Here is an 18,979-nt window from a genome sequence, read left to right as displayed (position 1 = left end):
TGTGATGTGACGAGTAGAGATCATCGGGGGTCAATCGGAGACCCCTATGGGTCAATGATGGAACTCCAGTTTTGACAGATTGTTACAAAAAATATAAAAAAATAAAACTATTATTTATTTTATCCACTATGCATTTAACAATATGTCAAGCTGTGAAATTCAAGTTTCTCCAATAAGCGTTCCTCTTCTGAGTGCATATGAGAAAACCATTGCATATATATTTTAAAGATGTCCAGCAGAATAAAGCAGGAAATTGACAAATATTTTCACGCACAAGAACAAATTTTGATTAAAAATCACCTCAGCCAATTCTAAAAAGGACAAATCATGTTATTAAAGACATAATATTTATTAAAAACATGTTAATGCAAATGTACAATATTGTGCAAAGAACTAAGAAACCAATGCTCTGTAAATGTCACTATTCACATCATAGCATTTAAACTTTTTTTTCCTGTATTTGATTACATTTAATATATAATTTACAATGTACAATCACATGAGCAGTTTTAACCACAGAATTACCATAATGCAAATATATGGTATTATTTTCTCTGTAGCCTACTGAGAAAAGTCAATACAAAGAAAACACCAATCAGCAAAACTTGATTGAAAAACCTTATTGATTTTTTTTGTCTGTTTAAACAAACAGAAGCACATAAACATATAAAAAGTTAAGGATTATTAATTAGTGTCAAGGCGTTTCAAAAACCAATGGAGTCCAGGCAACTCTGGTCTGAACTGGTCAAATATAAAATAAAAAATCTCTTAAAATTCCTGTCCTCGAGTACTGTGGTAAACTCAAATGTCTTGATCGAACTGGTCAAAGATCAAGTCTAATTGACATAATCGTCCTTAAAGCTTGGCTTTGGGCGTCTGCTCCAGGAGGGTCTTCATGTCTATCAGAGCGTCCTCCAGACCTTGGGCCAGACGTGCTGCGTTAGTGTCCTGGCAGCTGTTGAAAGCAGAGACTGAGAAGTTAATGTGAGTATCCATGGGGTTGTAGCACACGCCATAACCGTCAGGTACCACTGGACCGAAGCACATCACACAGTTTGTTTTAGCTGGCACCTGGGAGAGTAGAGTGGAAAAAATAAAAAATACAATTTAATATTATTCCTAGTTTCACAGATTAGGTTTAAAACTAGTCCCAGACTAAAATGCATGTTTTAACTGAAAGAAACTTGCACTGACATATCTTAAAATATGTCAAGGCCATTGTTTTGTCTCAAGATGCACAACAGTAATGTTCTTTTTTAAGGCACATTTTAAAAAAAAGCTACTTAAATGTCCTAATTGAACAAAGGCCTAATCCTGGCTTAATCTAAGCCCTGTCTCAAACCAGGGCTATGAGTTTTAGATGATCTGATGATTTTAGTTTCACAGCAATATCATATTAGCAGATTTGAAGAGCCATCTATTTCAGTGATCAGTTGATCATCACCAAAAATGTGTACAGTTAATGGTATGGTACTGCTCATCAGCACAACATGCTGAACACAATGCAAAGCAAAGAGTTTGTTTTGCAAATAAGCATCTATTTACATGCCCTTCAGTTTCATTTGTTACCTCTAGCCCTGGACCTAAATGCTCTGTTTGGCATTACCTGGCTGGTGGAGAGGTTGAAGTGCAGTGCCACAGCATATGAGGTATCCATGAATATCTCTGGCAGGGCAGCCAGGTCCTCAATGGCCTGCAATTTCAGTCCGAGCAAATGTCTGTCGATGGCTTGACCTCGGATGGCCTGCAAATCCATGCACAGGATGAAGAATGTGGAATATATTTAGTGCAGATCAATAATGATTGATACATATATTTACATCCCCAGCATGTTTACTCACCATGTCTGTGTAAGCTCTGTGTGCTTTAATAGCTTTGTCTAGCAGAGCCACTTTCTCTGTGTTCTGTCCATCAAAATGAGATTGTTACATTTTATTTCATGCCAGATCACATTTACAAATGCACTTGAAAAAAAGAAAAAGATTTCGATATTGACAATAAAACAGACAAACTAAATGCATAGCAAAATATTTTATATAATATATAAATTAGTTCAAAAGTTTGGGGTCGGTAAGATTTGTTAACGCTTTTAAATGTCAATGATCAAAAATACAGTAAAACAGTAATACTTTGAAATTTTATTACAATTTAAAATAAATGTTTTCTAATCAAATTAAATGGAATATATTCCTGTGATGGATGCATTTTCAGCAGAATTATTCATAAAAAAAAAACTTACTGACCCACAATATTTTTTAATGCTAGTTAGGGGTGTAACGGTACACAAAAATCACGGTTCGGTATGTACCTCGGTTTTAAAGTCACGGTTCGGTACGTTTTCGATACAGCAAAAAGTAAGAAATGCCAGAGAAATTTCCTATTAGTTAAAAGAAAAAATATGTGTGAGTTTTCCTACATCTTGAACCTTTTAAGGTTTATAAATGGGTGTCATCTTTGGAGGATGAACAAATAATGTTTTGGTCATCACATTAAAAATAACATTTAAATATATGAAGAGTTCAGATGCAAAAGCCATTTGAAATTTTCTTCTAGAATGATCATTTTTATGAAGCTTGTATATTTAAGTTCAGTAATTTCACTTAAATGGCAATGAAAATTACCTATTAATTGTCATTTGAGTGAAATTACTGAACTTAAATATACAAGCTTCATAAAAATGATCATTCTAGAAGAAAATTTCAAATGGCACTTAGAGGCTTTTGCATCTGAACTCTTCATATATTTATTATATAATATTTGAGTTTTGAAGTGCTGGAAAAAGATGTGTGAAGTACTTGAAAGCATTTCACTATTCCAGCCAAACTGGTTACAGTTAGTGTTACTATATTAAATCCATGGTGAATGTTGCTGGTCTGTGGACTTAAAGTATTACTAGTTCATTTACGGCACAATATTTCTCCTGGTGTCCACGTCAGCGCTGTTTGATCTAATAGAGATCTACAGTAATAACGGAGAAATGTGAATGCTTCTCACTAGATCTCGCAGCGATGTTATTACTTCAGTGGCGAATTCAAATGTTTTCTTCACTGGATCTCTTAGCGCTGTGTTGTAACAGTGTCGCTTGATCGAGATCGGCTCGCGCTGCACAGATGCTGCTGGTCCGAACTGATAAACGACCCGTGAAGCACATAATGAGTGGCGCAGTTTCGTTCCGCTTTCATTATGCTTGCCATTTGATGTTGCGCTACATTGTGGTGGTCTCGCCGTTGCGCCAGCGCGAATTTTATCGGCAGGAAAAATGGTCCAAGGAATCGTTCGGTTTGTATGCGTACCGAACCGGAAGCCTCGAACCGAAACGGTTCAATACGAATACATGTACCGTTACACCCCTGCTAGTGTATGAGAATGTGGATTCAGCATTAAATGTGTACTAGAGGTGACTGTACATGATTGGCCGGGTCATCCATGGCCTTGACGAATCTGGCTGAGTCAACTGAGGTTGAGCGTATAGTGTCGGTTCGGCCCAGTCTGAACATGCGGAGAGAAGCGCTCTCATAGGTGGGACAACAGCGCTTGTAAATCCTGAAACAGTGAGTCCACGAATCAAGCAAATAAACTAAACTGATCATTAATTTCATAATAGTAATAATATAGCAGTTAAGATATAAATATGGAAAATAATATTAAATGGCAGTGCTGGTAAGGTTTACCTGTAGTAAGCCAACTGGAGAGCCATCTGAATAAAGGCATCAGGGCTCATCTTCTGCGACTTTGGGAAATCTTTGCCAAAATGGGAGAACACGTTGATTTTCATGTCCAAGTCATGAACCATGCTGTTGAGGAGGAGAAGAGAAACTTTCAAGCATTCAATATTTAGCATACTACCATGTTGTTTGTTCAAAAAACTAAATGTTGGCAATGCAAAGAGTGAGTGTAATATCTCAGCTTCTCACATGTTCATGTTTTGTTTGGCCTCCTCAATGTCTTTTTTGATCTCTGTTGTGATGTTGAAACGAAGCTTCTGAGGCATACGCAGCGGGACCATAGGGGTACGGACCATCTCCGACTTCTTCCTGTACAAATATAACAAAAAAGTGGTAAATATTAGCCGTGTTAGCCATGGTTACAGTTTTTCCACATTTAAACACTGTTATTCTTACGTATATTCCACCACATGGTCGATCAGTGACACGATAGGAGGACCCTCAGCGGGGGCATGTTCATAGATCAGTCCACATGTCCCATCCTCTCCAATGATAAACTAGAAACACAACAACAGTATTCAGTATCAGGATCTTGTGCTTGATACATTTCTATCATTTGATTTGCCAAAATTACATGCTCATTTAGAGGTTTATAATTTTGTCTAGGTGGTCTACTAGAACAGATTTACATGATTTAATGTTCAAACAATTCATTATTTTTCTTATAATTTTCATTGGTGCAGCACCTCTGTCTAAACGCTCCGTTTTAGTTTCGGCTTTGAAAAGCCCAATCTGCTCGGATTGGTCAGTCAGCTCCAGTCTGTTGTGACTGGCTCACCGCTTTGAGCGCGTGTCTGAAAAATATGGCCTTTATAACTACCTTTGTTTGAGAACAAGCCAGAGTAGCCAATAGGTGGGCTTTATGCAGATGTGTAACATGGTGACGTAGCTATGTCACAGGCATAATGGCAGGACTATAAAAGAGGCGTTTCAGACATAAGTTTATGTTGGGAGTGATTAACTCCCTTTGGCATGGACTTTGTGTCTTGCAACTTTGCAGATTGTTTACATGCCCAAACAGCTATATTGCACACTACAGGAAAGGTACAATTAAAAAAAGCATAATATAGGTGCCTTTTAAGTTCTCAGTAAGGGCCCACACACTTCCTCATGGGTCTAACCTGCAATGTTTTGTCGAACCAGCGATTTCCACTGTTCCACCTGCTGCCCCCTCCGTGCAGCATCTGAACCCCAGCTCGGGTGCGGTACATGTCATCAGACGCTCGCGGCAGGGCAGCATCCAGACAGACTGTGAAGATACTCTTCTGAATGGCTCTCACTGACTCTTTATTAGTTTTATCTGAAAGTGACATTAAAAAATGGAAAAGGGATCAGCATGGAAAAAACATGGTATTTAGAGTAAAGTTATGATTTAACAAGGTCTGAAGAATAGCATTTATTTGAAATAAAAATCTTCTGTAACATTAACTATCATTTGTATGCATCAATTTAATGCATCCTTGCTGAATAAAAGTATTAATTAAAATCATAATGATCCCAGACTTTTAGAACGGTAGTGTACAGTATTTTAAATAGTTTATCAAAGTTTTATTTACCAGCACACTAATATGCCCAACTAAAACTAAAACGTGTTAGCAGTGCCCACCCTTAATGAGGTTGTTGTAGGCTTTGCCCCAGCTGTTGCGGTGGTTGGAGGTGAGGATGCCAATAGGCTCTTTGTTGGACTGTAAGGAGGAGTTCCAGATCTTCTCCAGCTGAATGTAGATCTGGTCTACGGTCAGTGGTGTGCCGTCACTGTTGTATACATCCAGCACAAAGAACTACGAGTTAAAAGAATGAGTTAAAAAGACGTATTGCTGTACACCATCAAGTAGCAAGTCAAAACGTACAAACAGATCTCACGAAATTCACTGCAGTCCTGGATGCAGAAAATATAAAGAATTTTTTTTATTTTTTTTATTGCATGGCAATTTTTCATAGCCAGTAAGAAATCGTTATAGGCTGTAAATTATTTTGATTCAGTTACTACTGGAAATTACATTTGGACCCTGCCTGGAACTTTGTAACGGGGACTGACCTGAAAGTTGTGCACTACAGTGATATGTGTGGGGGGTCTCTTGTCCAAGGCGTAGTTGACCACGTTGTCCCTCTTTGTTCCAGGGATCCGGCAGGACGAGAGCACCTGATAGTACTGGTTCATACAGAGTGGCTTTCCACCCAGATACTCCACTGGCAATGTTTCACTAATCAAAGAGCAAAGACATGATGTCTGACTCTGAACTTTATACACTCATGAATTTAATCAATAGTAATAGTCATGGTTATCTAAAGCATATACAGAGGAAGGAATGTATGACTTACTTGTCAATCATGCTCTTGAAATCTAAAACCCCAGCGATCAATTTAGCAGCATATCTGTGAAGAACAAAAAATACTTTTTTTAACAGTCATTTTAAACAAGTTTCACATCAACATACTGCCAATAAATTATTCTACTACTAATACTGTAGCACATGCTGTGCCATGTGCCTTTGAATTATATGACTTATGATATGGACTGAACACACTTTGCTGCTGATCTGTGACCAGTTTTAGCTGTCATATGTGAAAGCTTGTATTATAGTTGATGTGAGGAGACTGGCTTCAGGCCAGCACTTTACTGAGAGCAACAGTTCTGAATTTGCAAAGCTCAACTTGGCAAGAGAGGGTCAGTCTGTACAAAGGTCACCACAGAGGTAACTGGAAACAACTGCCTCTTTTTGTCAGGGTATACATTTAATCAGTTTCAGAAATATCTATAAATATATATTTAAATGTTAAAATATAAAAGTGGTTTATACTTGATACTGTTTTATAAGTAAAATATATAAATAAATAAATAAATAAATCACTGTATGACTTGTATTTTTATTATTATTATTATTTAAAAAACTGTGTGTAGGCAGATAACAGCACACATTTAGTTTTAAAGGACACAGTTTTTGAACAACTGAAGGTCCCATGTTAAAATTAGTCGACACTTCCTGTGATATCTGAATCCATGTCTGACCTCATTTGGCCTTGACGGTCACTGAACACCATTCGGGGAAGGACGACCCCAGGACTCGAATGGACAACAACAGGCATCCGGTAGTCTAGGTAGGCTGTTTGTAACCACCAGTCAGAGAGCTAGAAGTGGAAATGATAGAGAGACAATGAGAGATAATAAGACGGAAGCCCTTAAAAAGAGCTAGCCTGCCCCATCACACAGGGCTCCTGAAAAAACAAGTTTTTACCCAGTTATCCATTTTCTTTACTCGTTGTTCCAGGCCTTTCTGAAGTCTCTCTCCTACACTGCCCGGCTTCTGGAACTCCTCCAGCAGCTGCCGAGTGTGATTCAGCTCCTCCGGGTCCACGATGGGATCCAGGGCAGCCAGATAGCGATCGCATGTTTGTTTCAGGGGTGGCACTGGAAGCTTAGGCAGACCCTCCTGATGGGCCAAGTAGCGACCGGTGATCCGTGTCACTGACACTGGTTTTACCAGGCCGCAGGGTTTCACCATGCCGGCCTTGACCTAAAAATATTCCAGATGATACAACAGCGACTGCATTATATCATATAACATAAGGATACATAGAAAATACAGATCTTTTTAGTTCTTGATGACTGACATGTTAATAGCTAAATAAATTTTTAAAAATGTGTAAAATAAAATATGTAATATATTATAATAATATATGATACTTACTTTGGCATTCGTCTCAGACAATATTTTTTGAAGAAATTATCATAATAGTACCTAAAATTGTCCTATTAAATAACACAAATGCACATTAACAAGCTAATCTAGTCCTACATTTATAAATAACTAGACATGTTTACTGTAATAAGAAAATATACACATGAGTCAACATTGCACATGACTGCCAGCAATGTAACATGCAATAAGACTGTTGCGCATGTCACTTACAAACTAAATAGCTTTATTAGAGACCATGTAACGTTACACATTCACACGTGTTAGGTACCTGCATTAAGTATTAAAGAAACTGTCAGTGAAGATTGTTTTCTTATCACTGGCATGAACGATGATGTACTTCCTACTGCCTTAGCACTTACCGCTATCTAACCATAAACAACCTGCATGTCAGTAAAGCACACCTCATTACACGACGCTCAGACTGTCAGCTACCCTTGTTTATGTCACATAAAAGATCAGACTATGTTTAAAAACGGGGACATATGAATTGCTTACTCACCATCGTTCTGGCAAGAATGCCTAACATAACTGAAGTTCACTAAAACGCCCCCAAATCAAGGCCTGAGAGGAGTGACAGAAGCGGTCAGAGTCCACTGAACGAGAGCTGCAGTCAGAAAACCCCTGAGCGCCATCATCGCTGCTGCGCTGTTCCACTCCACCGCTAGACGGCGCGCGAGGGACGAAAACACACTGCAAGCCCAGCCCCGCCTGCGTCATCATCTTTCTACTTTTCATTGATAATCCGAGACATTTTATTAATGAAAATAAGTCTTTAATTTATTGTTAAAATCTTTTAGAACTAAATTTCACATTCATAAACCAAATTTGCACACTCCAAAGTTCAGATTTCTATTTTTTTATTACTAACAGTATTTTATTGAACTAGCCTACATAATGTTTTAAGGCACAACTCTACTAAAAATGTATGCGACAACATTCAATTATGTTGTACTGGTGCTATTTTTATTGTATTTTTTTACTATAATGTACAAATATTGAATTGTACCTATATGTAAATAATAAATAACCATACATCACAAATAACAAACAATATAATTGCATTATTAAAATACGTAAGTTGATTCCTACATTTTAAATCGTAAATTTACATATTATGAATGTTACAAAAATACATTAGTAATCATCTTTCTTACAACAATTTACATTCACTGATTAAGTTTAAAAAAAATTTACGCGAAACTGCGGGTGAGAGTTGAAGGGTCGTGTTTTCATGTTCAACAGTAAACATGGCGGAGACTGAGCAGTCGTCAGGTAATTCAGATCAAACAAATATTAATTTAATCACGGATAATTTAGAAGCGAAGATACCAATAAAAGCAAGACTATTATATATGTTGTTGTTCTGTACCTGAAGTGGTGAAAGGGACGTGCGCGTGTGTACAAAAACGCTTAGTTGTGTCTCGCCGCGCCTCATGTTATAAGTCCATGATAGTCTGACAGATCTGCGACGTGCACATATATATGTTATTATTACGCATTATATGCGATCATATGACCCGAGGTTATTATTTATTTGCAATATTAATTTACTTAGAATGCTGTTTGAGATATATTTAGTGAAAATAATGGGCCCAGAGGTTGAACACCTTTAGTTTCAAAGTTGGTTAACGACCCATCTGTAAAAAAAGAAAAAGAGAGGAGCATCCGCATTAGTAGTTTTTTCTTCTTCTTTTTTTAAGTGCAGCATGTTGTTATTTTCAGATATTTTTGTGTATAATGTGATGAAAAAAAATCAGGTAGTTTATCTCTGACAGTACGTTATATTCTGGGAAATTGAGGGAATACATTTATATATAAATTGGATTTATTATATCTGGTTAGAGAATTATGAGCATTTTCCTCTTTAGGACAGTGATATAGGCTCATATGTTACCTGAGCAGAACCAGCTGAGGTCTTTCAGATTTAGGTAACATTACACCCATAGACCACCCTGTATATTATCCTTTAGGGTAAAAAAACTTAAGTTTCTAATTGTGTAAGGGATTTATTATAAGGGAGGTTTGTTGTAAGTGGCTGCTGTTCCCTTTTTCTTCCCATAAATGTATGGAAATTAATAGTAAATTAAATACTTGAAAATTAAAATGAAATAAGTCAGTATGCCAAAAAGGGTCAAGCCACACAACCTTGTGTTTGTTTAGAGATTGTTATTAGACATTTATTTAGATATCTGTAGTTTATTTTTACCCCAGCATTTACACACATTTAAATGCACACAGACTTTGTGTGCTGTTCATTGGCACACAAAGTCATGAAGTGCACTTATCAATCCACAAGAAGAACACATTTTTAACTGCCAATGTGTAATTAACAGTCAATGCATTACATTAGAGGCTCTCATCCAGAGTGACTTAAGTGCTTTAGCTGTATGTGTGAGTCTACCATTAACATTGATGCAGAAAGGGCTCTAGTCTAGACGACAAAAACACAATCAAAACCTGGATCAGAGCCTGTGGAATGAGTAAATGTTTAGCAGCAATGCGTGTGATTTTGTCAATCTTAGCTATCAAGGAAAGCTTTAATATTTTTTTTCTCTCCAGAGATTACCCATACAAATACAGGGATTATAACCTTATGGTTTGATGATGATGGTTAACTTACTTTATATTGAAATATATAATAATTAAAAAAATATATGTATTTTAGATATAATAAATATATTTTAAAATAGTTTAGAATTGCAGAAACCAAATTTAACTAAGTTCTTATCAGATTTTTTAGTGCGTATTAGTTGTATAAATAATATAGTATACTTTGACTCTAAAATTGTGTTGTTCATCATTTTTTTTGTCGCTTGCACAGGCTCCTCCCACGAGGATGACAAGCCTCCCAGTACTGTCAATTTCAACTTCATAGTGCCAAAGAAGGAGATCAGCATGGTGCCTGATATGGGAAAATGGAAAAGATCACAGGTATGTTGTACAACTACGAGACATTGCTACATTGAGACTCACTTTCTGTCTCTTTCCCTCGTATCCCTAGAGTTTAAAGATAATAGCAGGAAGCTCTATTGTTGACACACTTTTTCTTGTGCAGTTAGTTGCAGCAGCACCATTACATTTTAGTTCTAATAATCATGAGAACCTCTGCATACACTACTCCCATTAAAGGTATGTTTCCTCCTTAGAAATGTTTAAAATACAGAAATGAAAAACACTGGCCTAGAAAGAGCAGTTTTATTCTAAAGTCAGTAGGTCACTGACTCATAGTGGCAGTCTTGTTGAGATCACACAACCAAATGAATGACTTCAAGTTCGAGTTACTAACCTTTGATTATATAGTGTTTTTAATACTCATGGTGCTTTTCAAAACATGAAAGCACATCTAAACAAATATTTACATTTATTTGAGCAAGTTTCTGTTTTGTGTAAGTAGGCGTACGCAGACTACATGGGATTCATTCTGACCTTGAATGAGGGTGTGAAGGGAAAGAAATTTACATGTGAATACCAAGTGTCTGAGGTGGGTCACTATCCTGCTTCTCTCTATACTGCTGTGTGTGTAACAGATGAAGTAACTGGTATATATGCTCATAGAAATGTGCTTGCATACTTTTCTTTGATATTAGACAGTGGAGAAGTTGCTTGCGATGTTGGGAACATTAGATCGCTGGATTGATGAGACGCCACCTGTAGACCAGCCCTCTCGCTTCGGCAATAAAGCTTACCGCTCATGGTATGCCAAACTGGAGCAGGTAAGCACTCGTATGAAATCAGAAATGTTTACCTTCAAACTGTTTTAACTTGATCACAGTGCCTTCAGAAAGTATTAATGCCCATTTGATTATTTCTGTAAATTCATATCGGACTTTTCAGGGCAGTATTTGTATTGGTTAAGGGAAAAGCTTTTTCATGGCATTGTATAATTTGTTCTGTGCTGTTTTGTATTTCAGGGCAGTTGTTTTGAGGTTAAATGATGTAAAAGTGTTTTGTGTGTGCAGGACGCAGAGACACTGGTCATGGCCATTCTGCCGTCAGACCGTCATGATGCTGCTCCAGAGATAGCCGTGTACCTAAAGGAGTCTGTTGGCAACTCCACCAGGATTGACTATGGCACAGGTCTGTGTTTATTGTTATTGCGTTTCTTATATGTTTATGTATGTTGTTCCATAGTTGTCTTTGAAGAGAAATGATGTCAGAGCTTTTCGCACTTTAATGTATTACTCCTTAGGAAAGTGTGAATTATACTTACTTATTTTTAGCTGGGGAAAGTCTCCGGTTAAAGCTGCTGTTGGTAACTTTTGTAAAAAATGTTTTTTACATATTTGTTAAAACTGTCATTATGTCCTGACAGTAGAATATGAGACGGATAATCTGTGAAAAAAAATCAAGCTCTTCTGGCTCCTCCCAGTGGTCCTATTGCCATTTGCAGAAATACACGCTACCGGTCAGAAACAACCAATCAGAGCCAGGAGGAATGTCTTAGCAGTGTCAATCACGCTCGTGTACGCGCTGATCACACCCCTCTCTTGCACAGCGCGTTGCGCGAGCCGTCGTTCAAACTCGAGATTGCCGGCGTGCTGCAGCTGTGCTTATGACGGAGAAACAACCTAAACTGCCAATTCTCGAGTGACACCTGCTCATAAAACAAAAAAGGTAAAAGGAAAAAGACTGATGACGATAAACAAGCGAAAAAGAAAGAATTACACAGAGCCCATTGACTCGGTGTCAAAACTCTAGCCACGTAACATGTAGATAAAATGTCACGCACTCTGCTAAGCAACAATTGAAACCTGCTAATTCACTGGCTTGTCATGTTGCTGAAATAATGTACTAGCACACCTTATCTAGCATTATATATCGCTAGAATAATTACTTACATACTGTAACGTTAGTTACCGTTATATTAACGTTATCTTACTAGCTATTTATAACTTATAGAAAGAGTGCAACGTTATAAAGTTACATAGGCTATTGGAAAATACATAATGATTTGAGGACCAAGTTTGTAGTCAAAGTATGGGCAGGCCATAGTCAATGTAAAGCATATTATTGACATTTAGTCCCTATTAGTGAATGTGCCACATAACTTTTTATCCGCTGTTATCGGTGGGCCTGTTTACTAGCCTGCGCGTTCACGACAGGCTCCGCTGTGGAGGACGAGCTGTGGAGGGAGGGCTGTAGCGCAGCAGAGAGCAAGGGGGTGGGGCCTGTAAGTTGCGCTTGTTCAAATTTTCAGGCTAAGTCAACATTTTCTCAAAACTCCCTACTGCAGCTTTAATGGACATTTTTACAGACTGTATTGACGTGTTTACACAGTTATTAACATCTTAAATATAGGGTGCTTTTTAATTGGTAATTATAAAATAATCTTTATATTAACTGGCTTTCTATTAATACAATACAGTGATTGGCAACCGTCCGTGGTCTCCCAGTGGTTTGCATTGTTGTCAGTTTAATGTTAAGTGATTAATTTACACCAAAACAAAAGATAACTTGTATGCCTTCATCACCGAAAACACTATTTGTCTTAAATTTCATATTGAACTCAGACAGGCTCATTTTCTGTCAGTTCTTTTTCTTGAATTGGAATGTGTGCAAAGGATTGTGGGTGATTGAAGGACACAAAGAAAACACTTGATGCATCCTTCAAATTGAGCTTCCTTCCAAGGATCCTTCAAATTGAGCTGGCCTTCATCGGCGCTTGATGACGTGGCAGCCGAGAAATGCAGCCTTCCATTTGAAAAGCACCCATGTATACGTTTTTTTATTTTAATTTTTTTAAAATTGAATGTACATTTATAACACTATTGCTTGGTTTCACAGATGAGGCTTAAGTCATTCCCAGACTAGAATGCATGTTGGAGCTGTTTTAACTGAAAGCAACTTGCACTGACATATCTTAAAATAAATCAGTGCCATTGTCTTGTCTCAAGATGCACACCAGTAATGTTTTTTTCTAAGGCACGTTTATAAAAGCTACTTAAATGTCCTAATTGAACTAAGGCCTAATCCTGGCTTAATCTAAGCCATGTCTGTGAAACCAGGCCTATACTTAGTTAACCTAAACTAGTTAATGCTACTGTGTGAGTGTTTCTAATACAATGGTTGATGAAGTGATGAAATTTGACATCTTTCTCTCTCATTTTTATCTCATCGTCTCGATATATTTTTCCATGGGTTTTGCTATTAGAGCAAATGGAAACGCAAAATATTATATTTGTTATAGTTACCTCAGAAATGTAAAAAGCGTCCATTATGTACGTACCCATGAAAGTGTCAAAGTATTGATTTAATGTAGTTTTTCCCAATCCCCACTAGAGGGTGCTGTTTAAACACAAAACGGTTGGATGATGTTGATGGCTTAACATGATTCAGATACTGTTACAATTACATACTATTACAAACCTTAAATACACAAAACCGTTCTTGTTTCATTGGAAGTCTGGCATGATTCACTTTTGTAAGTCTTTTTGTGTGAATAATTAAAAGATCCGGCTCATAACAGTCATTCATTTGTTAATTTAAGTGTAGGCGGCAATAGAAATAGAATTGTCTTGCCATTATTCTGTGATACAATACAATTTTATCTCATCACATTCAATTCAGACTGTAAGCTCACAAATTAGGCAAAATACAATGTCTTTTGCTAGGGTGCTTTAAAATGAGCAGCTGGAAATGCTGATTGCATTATTTAGCATAAGTCATAACCTGTTTCTGTGTGCAGGTCATGAGGCTGCATTTGCTGCGTTCCTCTGCTGTCTTTGCAAGGTGGGAGCTCTGCGCATGGAGGACCAGCTGGCCATCATATTTAAAGTTTTTGACAAGTTAGTGGTTCTTCTTATTGCTTCACTTCTGATTTTGAATATAACCTTTCATTGTTCTCAGGCTAGATCTGCAACCACCAGCAACTTCACTAAACAAGTTTGCACTTTACTGCACACTAAATGCCAACAAAATAATTTTGGCAGTGTATTTTACAGTTGTGTTTTGTGGTTGATGGTGTGAAGAACTCATTTGCATCAAGCATTTTAATCTTTTCGGTGTAGGTATCTGCTAGTGATGCGCAAACTGCAGAAGACGTATAGGATGGAGCCGGCTGGGAGTCAGGGTGTGTGGGGCCTTGACGACTTTCAGTTTCTCCCCTTCATATGGGGGAGCGCACAGCTCATAGGTAATGGCTCCGTCTTCGTTGCCAGGTTTGGCTCTTATTCTGTAATGTTTAGCATTAATTGTTTCCTGGCGGGAGATGCTGCCTTGTTTAGTCTTTAACAAGACCAAGCTCAGCTATTTGTTTGACCTTTACAGTTATATTTGACTTATTTTTTAATTGGTTAATTCCTAAATAATTGTTGCATGCAATGACAACCATGGAGACACCTAGTGGTCACACTAAGTTACTGTTCGGTGTGTCTGTTCATCTATTGTGTGCAGACCACCCAACCCTGGAGCCCCGACACTTTTTGGAGGAGAAGGCCGTAAACGAGTACCACCAAGACTACATGTTTTTGGAGTGCATTAAATTCATAAATGAGGTGTGTGTCATCTAGCATCTGGTCATGTTTTGAGCGTGAGATGGCCATTTTTCATTTCATTTTCATTTTGTTGGGAGGATGAAATTTTGTTCACATACAAACAGAAACTCTTATGTTCCATTCATGTAAATACATACAATATATAGTTTAAAACTCTCTCTCTCTCTCTCTCTCTCTCTCTCTCTCTCTCTCTCTCTCTCTCTCTCTCTCTCTCTCTCTCTCTCTCTCTCTCTCTCTCTCTCTCTCTCTCTCTCTCTCTCTCTCTCTCTCTCAGGTTGTATTTGGACTCCACTCACATGAGTCATTTCCTTCCTTCCCTGCACGTTGTTGTGAATCACTCCTAAGGCCCCTAGGGCCCACCCCCTCCTTTCTCTTTCTTTTCCTCTCCCTCTCTCTCCTTCCTTCTCTCTATTCCTCTGTTAGGGGCTAGTAGGTCTCTGGAAAGTCCGGCTTGACGAGAGCAGTGTGTGTGTAGAGTAAAGCCACACAGCACTGCCATTCATAAAGTGCTCTTTCCCAAGGGCAGCACACCAGCCCCTCTCTCTCATAAACTCTCATGAAAAGGCCTCATAGTACAGTGACTTGATGATGATACGTTAATTACCACCAGTACAGAAGACTTCATTATCTTTTGATAATATTCTCATAATTCTATTATTATTTCGCTTAATTTACACACATAAACTACTGTTCAAAAGTTTGGGGTCAGTAAGATTTTTCTAAATAAATAAATAAATACTTTTATTTGGCAAGGATGCATTACATTGATCAAAAGTGACAGTAAAGACATTTATAATATTACAAAAGATTTCTTTTGAAAGTTCTTTTGAACTTTCTATTCATCAGAAGGATCATGTGACAACTAATCACGTGACCAACTTTGCAATCACATAAATAAATTACATTTCAATATATTGAAGTAGAAAACAGTTATTTACAAGTGTAATAATATTTCACAATGTAACCGGTTTACCATAACCATTTTATTAAATGCAGCCTTGGTGAGCATAAAAGACTTCTTTCCAAAACATTTAAAAAAATCTTGCTGACCCCAAACGTTTGAACAGTAGTGCATGTTTTTTTTGTTTTTTTTTTAAACATTAATATATGTTTCAAACTTTTCAGTGTTCCTTTTTTTTTTAGTTTAGTAGTGTTTTGCTAATATTAGTGCTAAATTCCATTTGATCATCTTTCTAGTAACACTTATATTTCTACAATTTATTTTTACTATCCTTATTTATTTTTACCCCTTTTTTCCGGTCTGTGATCAACAGACACATGTACACTTACCACAGTTAAAAGTGAAATTCAAGTATCTTATTTTAAGCAGTCTTGTCAGGTTTCCATACACCTCAAATTAATCACATTTAAACATCTCTGAGATGTTTCAAAATCGAGCTTTAATGTTGCTGATTGTACATTATATCGTAATTTTACCATCATCTCCTTAATCACTATGTATATTTTCTGTCTTTAGATGAAAACAGGCCCTTTTGCCGAGCACTCAAATCAGCTTTGGAACATCAGCGCTGTTCCTTCTTGGTCCAAAGTCAATCAAGGTCTCATACGAATGTATAAAGCAGAAGTAAGTATAATGCGATTGTAAACACTAATACATGTCAGGAGTTTTTGATGTTGTAATATATTTAACTTGGTGTGATACTGATTCCTTATCTAGATTATGTAAATGGTACATTTGGTAGTTAGTGAACTAAATCCTTTTTTTTATCATAACAGAAAAAAATATGAAAAAAACATTCTATTTAGAAAGCAAAATTGCAAGATACCCACTTATACAGTCTGCATGGGACATTTATAAATGCCAAGCCATAGATTCTCGGTTGTTCTGTGAAGTTTTAAGACCGGAGCTGAAAGAGTTAATAGGGCAAGCATTTGTTCAAGGGGAAGAACCGCGTGCCCCACCCCCTCCTCCAAAGCCCACATCCTGTGTTGTTGAGAAGACTCCGGTGCTCCCTCCTCCTCCTCTCCTCTCAGCACAGAGCGAAGCTGAGGGGCCAGTCTGTCTGCAAATTCCCCTCCTCCTTCCCTCTCTCTCTCTCTCTGTCTTCCCCACCCCCGTATATATCACACTCTCGTTCTCTCTTTGACTCCGTCAGCCAGGGACTCATGACTGTTACTGATGTCTTTCAAGTTCAATGCTAAGAGAGTATGAAAGCTATTCATATGGAAGTTTTATGTATGAAAGGTTTTAATTCTGTATCTGAGCGACATTTCAATTTGCTTTTGTCTCAATTTCACTTTTTTCTACATTGAAATACATGAGAGGCTTTTCCTTTCTCGTCTCCTTTGGCCTTACATGTAGTTTGAAGATCCTATACACTTCATAGTCAATCCTAGACTTTTATTCTGTAAGCGTGCATTAAACTGATCAAAAGTGACAGTAAAGACTTGTAGGGCTGCCCCCAACTAATGATTTTCCTAGTTGACTGTTAGTCGTTCATTTAAGCCATCAGTCGATTAGTCAGGGGAGAAATACTAAACCTGGGAAACCATAATGAGTATTTAAAATATAAATTAAGTGCTCACGTGTGCGCGTAAACCTTGCCACAGGGACAAAAATCGCATGAACTTTTCTGAGATCAGAACGCAAACAAAATAAATACCCTATAATATAAATAACAGTTATATTTAAAAAAAGAAATTTAACGAAAATGTAGAATATAAATATACAACAAACTGAAACACTTAATAGAGAAATATCAGTGCGAACATAATCAGACAGACAAGTAGCCTTAACATCGAATGAAAACTCAGTTTTTCAGAGGTCAAAAATACATTAAGCCTATATAAAAACAAACAAATAAATAGCAGCAAACTGAAATACTACAACAATATATGGACAATTAGGCTGTAACTGACCGTTACTCCAATCTCAGTCTTCTCATATTATGAGAAAGGGACACAAGTTTGTCCACGTTGTCTTAACACCGGCTTTTGAGAAGATGCGCTCCGATGGCGTGGACATGGAAGTTCAGTTAAACATGTCGTGCATTAAGCGCAACATTTAGATTCCTCACTCCACACGAACACTTGGACATGCGCCTTTTAGCGCACATTTGTCTAGGTTAACGTTAACGATAGAGCGAGCAGCCATGTGAAGTGCTATAGGCTACTACTTGCATGTTTTATATGATAAGTCATGTTTGGGGTCGCACGTCATCTTTTTTTTTTGGTCATTCTTTACCCTCTCGAAACGTTCCCACAGTACTTTGGATTTTCTGCCTGAAATATTATCTCATGGACCAGCCGTTAACTCTCTTTCACTGCGTGACTTTGCCAATTCCTGTGGAGTTCTTTTCTGTGACTAACCGACTGATTAAAATTTAGACGACCAAGCCTCTTCTTGTCAACTAACCTTTAGTCGACTATTAAAGCCCTAAAGACTTGTTAAAAAAGATTTCTATCAAAATCAGCATATTAGAAAGATTTCTGACGGATCATGTGATAGAAGATACAAAACAGTTGTTTTAATTTGTAATAATATTTTACAGTATTACTGTTAATTCTGTATTTTTGATTAAATAAATGCAGCCTTGGTGAGCATAAAGGACTTCTTTCAAAAAGATAAAACATCTTACTGACCCCAAACTTTTGAACAGTACTGTGTGTGGAAATATACCTTTGTATATTTATAGTTTTATTCTGTTCGGACGCCATGGCATTAGACATTTTGAAAGCTAGTAAATCTGTTCTCTTGCTTGTAGAGTTGATTGATACTAGTTAACTCTTTCTCTGTCGCCCTCTCACAGTGTCTAGAAAAATTCCCTGTCATCCAGCATTTCAAGTTTGGCAGCCTGCTCTCCATCCAGCCAGTTAAACCATGAGAGACAACAAGAATTCGCACCTTGTCAGAGAGTACAACCAAAACTCTGTCTATGGACGAACGAACGCGCTTCAGTTCCATGTTAACAGACCTTAGTGTGCATTCTCTTCTGCAGAGGTGCTTGGTCTTAATCCTGCAGATCTACTTTTCCTGGAGAGTTCAGTCCCAAACCTGCTCTAATACATCCTATCCTCAAATTTGTATGTGAACCTGAAG

The 18,979-nt window shown here is 37.4% G+C and overlaps 2 protein-coding genes across 2 annotated transcripts; one reads left to right on the top strand and one right to left on the bottom strand.

Moving 5' to 3' along the window:
* Positions 1 to 328: 328 nt before the first annotated feature.
* On the bottom strand, positions 329 to 8,065 carry crata (carnitine O-acetyltransferase a). The gene is made up of 14 exons (XM_056267406.1): positions 7,926 to 8,065; positions 6,962 to 7,240; positions 6,736 to 6,854; positions 6,048 to 6,101; positions 5,764 to 5,929; positions 5,332 to 5,506; positions 4,847 to 5,025; positions 4,122 to 4,222; positions 3,915 to 4,034; positions 3,672 to 3,794; positions 3,408 to 3,543; positions 1,842 to 1,904; positions 1,607 to 1,744; positions 329 to 1,071 (listed from the first exon to the last, which is right to left on the bottom strand). Exons 1-14 carry the CDS (start codon positions 7,950 to 7,952, stop codon positions 856 to 858), a joined length of 1,896 nt encoding a protein of 631 aa, XP_056123381.1. The 5' UTR covers positions 7,953 to 8,065; the 3' UTR covers positions 329 to 855.
* A 551-nt stretch (positions 8,066 to 8,616) lies between these two features.
* Positions 8,617 to 18,824, top strand: ptpa (protein phosphatase 2 phosphatase activator). The gene is made up of 10 exons (XM_056267435.1): positions 8,617 to 8,698; positions 10,248 to 10,357; positions 10,821 to 10,907; positions 11,014 to 11,139; positions 11,386 to 11,503; positions 14,112 to 14,211; positions 14,434 to 14,558; positions 14,819 to 14,919; positions 16,397 to 16,504; positions 18,690 to 18,824. Exons 1-10 carry the CDS (start codon positions 8,674 to 8,676, stop codon positions 18,762 to 18,764), a joined length of 975 nt encoding a protein of 324 aa, XP_056123410.1. The 5' UTR covers positions 8,617 to 8,673; the 3' UTR covers positions 18,765 to 18,824.
* The last annotated feature ends 155 nt before the right edge of the window (positions 18,825 to 18,979 follow it).

This window comes from Rhinichthys klamathensis, unplaced genomic scaffold, assembly GCF_029890125.1.
Source record: "Rhinichthys klamathensis goyatoka isolate OS25496 unplaced genomic scaffold, OSU_Roscu_1.1 h1tg000259l_1, whole genome shotgun sequence".
NCBI lineage: Eukaryota > Metazoa > Chordata > Actinopteri > Cypriniformes > Leuciscidae > Rhinichthys > Rhinichthys klamathensis.
This window is presented reverse-complemented; position numbering and strand designations above follow the sequence as displayed.